The 7,500-nt window shown below is 46.2% G+C and overlaps 1 protein-coding gene across 2 annotated transcripts in view; it reads left to right on the top strand.

Annotated features, from left to right (window-relative positions):
• The window catches only part of zfhx4 (zinc finger homeobox 4), a 130,123-nt gene that overhangs the window by 35,170 nt on the left and 87,453 nt on the right, over positions 1–7,500 (top strand). For both annotated transcript variants that reach the window (XM_036935113.1, XM_036935111.1), the window contains exon 2: positions 6,845–7,500. This exon is cut by the window's right edge and continues 1,766 nt beyond it. In XM_036935113.1, coding sequence (XP_036791008.1) covers positions 6,891–7,500 — 610 coding nt within the window. In that variant the 5' untranslated portion in view covers positions 6,845–6,890. The remainder of the gene's footprint in view (positions 1–6,844) is intronic.

The following is a 7,500-nucleotide window of genomic DNA, read 5'->3' as shown; positions in this document are numbered from 1 at the left end:
AGTAAGAAAGAGAGGGGGTGAGCAAGTTAGTAAGAAAGAGAGGGGGTGAGCAAGTTAGTAAGAAAGAGAGGGGGTGAGCAAGTTAGTAAGAAAGAGAGGGGAGAGCAAGTTAGTAAGAAAGAGAGGGGAGAGCAAGTTAGTAAGAAAGAGAGGGGGAGAGCAAGTTAGTAAGAAAGAGAGGGGGTGAGCAAGTTAGTAAGAAAGAGAGGGGGTGAGCAAGTTAGTAAGAAAGAGAGGGGGTGAGCAAGTTAGTAAGAAAGAGAGGGGAGAGCAAGTTAGTAAGAAAGAGAGGGGGTGAGCAAGTTAGTAAGAAAGAGAGGGGGTGAGCAAGTTAGTAAGAAAGAGAGGGGAGAGCAAGTTAGTAAGAAAGAGAGGGGGAGAGCAAGTTAGTAAGAAAGAGAGGGGGAGAGCAAGTTAGTAAGAAAGAGAGGGGGTGAGCAAGTTAGTAAGAAAGAGAGGGGGTGAGCAAGTTAGTAAGAAAGAGAGGGGAGAGCAAGTTAGTAAGAAAGAGAGGGGAGAGCAAGTTAGTAAGAAAGAGAGGGGGTGAGCAAGTTAGTAAGAAAGAGAGGGGAGAGCAAGTTAGTAAGAAAGAGAGGGGAGAGCAAGTTAGTAAGAAAGAGAGGGGGTGAGCAAGTTAGTAAGAAAGAGAGGGGGTGAGCAAGTTAGTAAGAAAGAGAGGGGGTGAGCAAGTTAGTAAGAAAGAGAGGGGAGAGCAAGTTAGTAAGAAAGAGAGGGGAGAGCAAGTTAGTAAGAAAGAGAGGGGAGAGCAAGTTAGTAAGAAAGAGAGGGGGTGAGCAAGTTAGTAAGAAAGAGAGGGGAGAGCAAGTTAGTAAGAAAGAGAGGGGGTGAGCAAGTTAGTAAGAAAGAGAGGGGGTGAGCAAGTTAGTAAGAAAGAGAGGGGGTGAGCAAGTTAGTAAGAAAGAGAGGGGGTGAGCAAGTTAGTAAGAAAGAGAGGGGAGAGCAAGTTAGTAAGAAAGAGAGGGGAGAGCAAGTTAGTAAGAAAGAGAGGGGGTGAGCAAGTTAGTAAGAAAGAGAGGGGGTGAGCAAGTTAGTAAGAAAGAGAGGGGGTGAGCAAGTTAGTAAGAAAGAGAGGGGAGAGCAAGTTAGTAAGAAAGAGAGGGGAGAGCAAGTTAGTAAGAAAGAGAGGGGGTGAGCAAGTTAGTAAGAAAGAGAGGGGGTGAGCAAGTTAGTAAGAAAGAGAGGGGGTGAGCAAGTTAGTAAGAAAGAGAGGGGAGAGCAAGTTAGTAAGAAAGAGAGGGGGTGAGCAAGTTAGTAAGAAAGAGAGGGGGTGAGCAAGTTAGTAAGAAAGAGAGGGGGTGAGCAAGTTAGTAAGAAAGAGAGGGGGTGAGCAAGTTAGTAAGAAAGAGAGGGGAGAGCAAGTTAGTAAGAAAGAGAGGGGGTGAGCAAGTTAGTAAGAAAGAGAGGGGAGAGCAAGTTAGTAAGAAAGAGAGGGGAGAGCAAGTTAGTAAGAAAGAGAGGGGAGAGCAAGTTAGTAAGAAAGAGAGGGGGTGAGCAAGTTAGTAAGAAAGAGAGGGGGTGAGCAAGTTAGTAAGAAAGAGAGGGGGTGAGCAAGTTAGTAAGAAAGAGAGGGGAGAGCAAGTTAGTAAGAAAGAGAGGGGGTGAGCAAGTTAGTAAGAAAGAGAGGGGGTGAGCAAGTTAGTAAGAAAGAGAGGGGGTGAGCAAGTTAGTAAGAAAGAGAGGGGAGAGCAAGTTAGTAAGAAAGAGAGGGGGTGAGCAAGTTAGTAAGAAAGAGAGGGGGTGAGCAAGTTAGTAAGAAAGAGAGGGGGTGAGCAAGTTAGTAAGAAAGAGAGGGGGTGAGCAAGTTAGTAAGAAAGAGAGGGGGTGAGCAAGTTAGTAAGAAAGAGAGGGGAGAGCAAGTTAGTAAGAAAGAGAGGGGAGAGCAAGTTAGTAAGAAAGAGAGGGGGTGAGCAAGTTAGTAAGAAAGAGAGGGGGTGAGCAAGTTAGTAAGAAAGAGAGGGGAGAGCAAGTTAGTAAGAAAGAGAGGGGAGAGCAAGTTAGTAAGAAAGAGAGGGGGTGAGCAAGTTAGTAAGAAAGAGAGGGGAGAGCAAGTTAGTAAGAAAGAGAGGGGGTGAGCAAGTTAGTAAGAAAGAGAGGGGGTGAGCAAGTTAGTAAGAAAGAGAGGGGAGAGCAAGTTAGTAAGAAAGAGAGGGGGTGAGCAAGTTAGTAAGAAAGAGAGGGGGTGAGCAAGTTAGTAAGAAAGAGAGGGGAGAGCAAGTTAGTAAGAAAGAGAGGGGGTGAGCAAGTTAGTAAGAAAGAGAGGGGGTGAGCAAGTTAGTAAGAAAGAGAGGGGAGAGCAAGTTAGTAAGAAAGAGAGGGGGTGAGCAAGTTAGTAAGAAAGAGAGGGGAGAGCAAGTTAGTAAGAAAGAGAGGGGAGAGCAAGTTAGTAAGAAAGAGAGGGGGTGAGCAAGTTAGTAAGAAAGAGAGGGGAGAGCAAGTTAGTAAGAAAGAGAGGGGAGAGCAAGTTAGTAAGAAAGAGAGGGGAGAGCAAGTTAGTAAGAAAGAGAGGGGGTGAGCAAGTTAGTAAGAAAGAGAGGGGGTGAGCAAGTTAGTAAGAAAGAGAGGGGGTGAGCAAGTTAGTAAGAAAGAGAGGGGGTGAGCAAGTTAGTAAGAAAGAGAGGGGGTGAGCAAGTTAGTAAGAAAGAGAGGGGGTGAGCAAGTTAGTAAGAAAGAGAGGGGGTGAGCAAGTTAGTAAGAAAGAGAGGGGGTGAGCAAGTTAGTAAGAAAGAGAGGGGGTGAGCAAGTTAGTAAGAAAGAGAGGGGGTGAGCAAGTTAGTAAGAAAGAGAGGGGGTGAGCAAGTTAGTAAGAAAGAGAGGGGGTGAGCAAGTTAGTAAGAAAGAGAGGGGATGAGCAAGTTAGTAAGAAAGAGAGGGGAGAGCAAGTTAGTAAGAAAGAGAGGGGGTGAGCAAGTTAGTAAGAAAGAGAGGGGGTGAGCAAGTTAGTAAGAAAGAGAGGGGGTGAGCAAGTTAGTAAGAAAGAGAGGGGGTGAGCAAGTTAGTAAGAAAGAGAGGGGAGAGCAAGTTAGTAAGAAAGAGAGGGGGTGAGCAAGTTAGTAAGAAAGAGAGGGGGTGAGCAAGTTAGTAAGAAAGAGAGGGGGTGAGCAAGTTAGTAAGAAAGAGAGGGGAGAGCAAGTTAGTAAGAAAGAGAGGGGGTGAGCAAGTTAGTAAGAAAGAGAGGGGGTGAGCAAGTTAGTAAGAAAGAGAGGGGAGAGCAAGTTAGTAAGAAAGAGAGGGGGTGAGCAAGTTAGTAAGAAAGAGAGGGGGTGAGCAAGTTAGTAAGAAAGAGAGGGGAGAGCAAGTTAGTAAGAAAGAGAGGGGAGAGCAAGTTAGTAAGAAAGAGAGGGGAGAGCAAGTTAGTAAGAAAGAGAGGGGAGAGCAAGTTAGTAAGAAAGAGAGGGGGTGAGCAAGTTAGTAAGAAAGAGAGGGGAGAGCAAGTTAGTAAGAAAGAGAGGGGAGAGCAAGTTAGTAAGAAAGAGAGGGGGTGAGCAAGTTAGTAAGAAAGAGAGGGGGTGAGCAAGTTAGTAAGAAAGAGAGGGGGTGAGCAAGTTAGTAAGAAAGAGAGGGGAGAGCAAGTTAGTAAGAAAGAGAGGGGGTGAGCAAGTTAGTAAGAAAGAGAGGGGGAGAGCAAGAATTACAAAAATAAAAAAAAGGAGAAAATAAATCCCCTGCTTTAGAATGCCTGCCGTCCCTCTCTTTGAGCGAGAGAAAAGCAGACGGAGGGAGGGAAGGAGAGAGGGGAGAGAGGAGGAGAGAGAGAGAGGGAGGGGGTTGGAGGAAAAACAATAGGCCAAGGAGTCTTTTAGCCCTCTCTTCCCCAAAGAACTTAGCAACGCTGGGGTCTGGTTAGCATTCCACGGATATTATTTATTTCTCAGCATCAGATCAGACGCTTCTTTAATCACTTCACAGTGTGTGTGTGTGTGTGTGTGTGTGTGTGTGTGTATGTGTGTGTGTGTGTGTGTGTGTGTGTGTGTGTGTGTGTGTGTGTGTGTTCACGGGAGGCAAGGGAGAGTCATAATTAAAAACTAGAGGTAGGACTGGTCCCAGACATCTCTGTTGTTCTAGGAACCGTTTTGAACCATGGGAAAGCTGGCTTCATTGTTGTGCTCTCTCTCTCTCTCTCTCTCTCTCTCTCTCTCTCTCTCTCTCTCTCTCTCTCTCTCTCTCTCTCTCTCTCTCTCTCTCTCTCTCTCTCTCTCTCTCTCTCTCTCTCTCTCTCTCTAGGACGGTTGTAGCAGGGGGAGGGAGTGGGAGGAGAGCACTGAGGTTACTAAACACTGCAGTAACTTGATCTGGGTTGTAATAGCTGCTGGGCACATTAAAAGGTGTAGATAAAAAGAGGGGAAAATGAGACGTGAAACCTTTTGGAGCAGGTATGCTATTTTATGACACACTGTTCATAAGTGACCAATCCTGGGATCTACTTCAAGAACTTTATTTGTAAAGCATTTCTCAAATATTCAGCTCTGAGCGCTAAATTATGTTTTGCATGCACTCCTACTTAATTAGTTTCTGTATTGTGAAACACTGACTGTTGTTGTGGCGGAAGGTAACTACCGTAGAGCTATAACAGTTGACCTGCGTCAATGCTACTTTAGCTTAGCCCTGCTTTAAAAGGATAATCACACTGTACCTGCTAAGGTTAATGCTAACAGTGGGGACTCAGATCAACTTACCCTCCCCAAATCCTAACCTTAACTATAATGGAAAAAACACAGCGCTGACTTCAGATCAGTGTCGAGAGACAACTATTCCATTGTTTGCAGTTGAGCTCTGTTTACCGCTGTAGTTCATGTGTGTCTATGCGGTGTGATACATTGAAGCAATAGGTACATCTTCAAGACATGTCTCAGCACTCAAGGATATATATAATTCCTGTTAAACTGACTGTTTTATGTCCAACACACACATCAAGGGCAGTTAGCAGCAAAATGACAACAAGTACAAGGAATAAATCCTCTAGTCTCTTTCATGTTAGCGCTCAGAACCCCTGGCTACTAAACAGCTTTAAACTCAATCATAATTCCCCTGCAAGCCTCTTAAAACAGGATGCTACACAACCCGGGATGAAAAATGCATGAAGTTGACTGACTGGTTGGTTATATTCTTAGTTTTAGGTTGGGAGAGATGTAGAGGTTTAGCTGTGTCTTAACCCATCACATCTAGATCTAGATATTTAGAGTCATTTAGACTAGAATAGGACAGCTGGTTTGTTGTTGTGTAGCCTTCCTCACCAGAGCAGTGTTGCTTTAGGGTGAGTAAGAAAGAGAGACATTGTTTGTCATGTTATTTATTCTCTTCTCTGATGATTTAGGCCATCACGTAGGGACAGCACATCATCTCTGTTGTTTCATCTGTACTGTTCATGGACTCATCTCTCTGCCATCTCAGATTCTCTTCTCTGATGATTTAGGCCATCACGTAGGGACAGCACATCATCTCTGTTGTTTCATCTGTACTGTTCATGGAGTCATCTCTCTGCCATCTCAGATTACACCATCTCAGATTACACTTGATTATGGTACAGAACACACACACACGCACACACACGCACACACACACACACACACACACACACACACACACACACACACACACACACACACACACACACACACACACACACACACACACTTGATTTCAATCCTCACACTTTAATATCCATGAAGCCCCCTCCCACAGGCTGTGGATTGTTTCAGTTAAAACCTCTAATTGCTTTGTACTGTGTCACAGAAAGAGAGCGATGGAGAGATAGTGGGTGGGGGGGATAGAGGGTGTGGGGGGCATAGAGGGGTGGGGGGATAGAGGGGGTGGGGGATAGAGGGGTGGGGGGATAGAGATGGAGAAAGGGGCAGGCAATAGGAGGTGGGTGGGGTTGAAGGTTGCCGTTTTAAACCGTCATTGGAATGTTAGCTCATTCACACACCAACTTGTCTTACAAAAGCAAAAGCATTATATACTCTTGAATTGGATTTGGGCCAGGGAGAGTGTTGAAGGGTGTGGAGTTGAAGGTGGGGTTATTTGGATGAATCAGATTTGTCATCTGGAGTAGGGTCAGACTGAGCTCTGTGTGTTTGTTTGTGATGTGTAGTTTAGCTGCTCCTCTCTCTGTGATTTACTTTAGTTGGTGTTGATACCATGTGCCTGTGAAGTTGAAGGTGGAGTGACTGGTGTCTAATCTGTATGCCTGTTGGTGCTGGTGGCTGGCCAGTGTGGACAGGGCTTGGGGAGGGCATGGAGAAGAGGTTTAATCAATGACGCTGGTGTGTTAATCAGGAAGTGTTAGCTACATGCTGAGGGGTCTTTACCAGGCCCAGATTTAGGCTAAGCTGATTTTCTAACCGACACAGGAGTCAGACTTTTCTCTCCTTTGCTCCTCTCCTCCTCTCATGGCCAGAGCGAGGGATCAGTCACATTCGTTCACTCCTCCCTCTGTTTCCAGGGCATTAATCAGTGAGGGGTCAGAGAGAGAGGGACTCAGGGAAACTTTTGTGTGGTGTTCAACTGCTTTCAGGGGCAGGCGATAGGTTCTGGCTGTCAGCTCTAAGACAAAGCTGCTCAGATCTATTCACATTTATATTGGATTTTCTCTTTTCACAAGTTGTCAGGGGGCTTCTTTAACTTTAATGGTAAACGCTGTGGTAGGCCTTCTCTTGGCAGTCAGCATTCAATAGTCACATTTTGAGTTGCATACATTTGAAATTATTATGGGATTTTGGATGTAGGATCTAATATTGTGCCTTTTTGATAAACAGTGTGATTGCTATTGTTGTAATACTTTTCTAATGACTTTCGCACTCTTTTTTCTCTTTCGTTCTTTCTTCAGGTCCCTGTTTGATTGGATGAGATGAGATCCCCATGTAAAGGTCGCCATGGCAACCTGTGACTCCCCTTCTTTCGTCTTGCGGCAGGAAAATGGCCATAAGCTGTCGTCGCTGCCAGCAGGGCCGTGTGACGCAGAGGAGACCGAGAGATACCGAACTGCTGCTGCCGCTGGGATGGATCCCACCGCTGATACCAATGACACTGTCGCAGCGCCAGAGAACAGCCCTGCTACCCTCCATAATGCCACAGACACCGGCAGCCCGCTGAGGACGGAGCAGCAGACCCGGATAGAAAGCTTTACCGGAAACGGAACTGTTACCGGAACCGGGACTGTTGTATCGGGTTTGGACCATGTCCACACTTCTGCTTCGCTGGTGGCCACAGCAAAGGAGATCCCCTGTAATGAATGTTCCACCTCCTTCTCCAGTTTACAGCAGTACATGGAGCACCATTGCCCCAACGCTCGCATGCCTAACACAGTAGGGCGGGAAGAAGAGGAGGAGGAGGGCGAGAGTGAGGGAGATGGGGAGCCTGATGGAGTGGCAGAGGTGTGTGAGAGAGACAGCGAGATGGACGAGTTAGAAGATAGTGACGTGGAGAACCTGTGCGGTGAGATCGTCTACCAGCCAGACGGATCTGCCTTCATCCTGGAGGACT

Source organism: Oncorhynchus mykiss, chromosome 11, assembly GCF_013265735.2.
Source record: "Oncorhynchus mykiss isolate Arlee chromosome 11, USDA_OmykA_1.1, whole genome shotgun sequence".
NCBI lineage: Eukaryota > Metazoa > Chordata > Actinopteri > Salmoniformes > Salmonidae > Oncorhynchus > Oncorhynchus mykiss.
The sequence above is the reverse complement of the archived record's forward strand: the minus strand, read 5'-3'. Positions and strand labels throughout refer to the sequence as shown.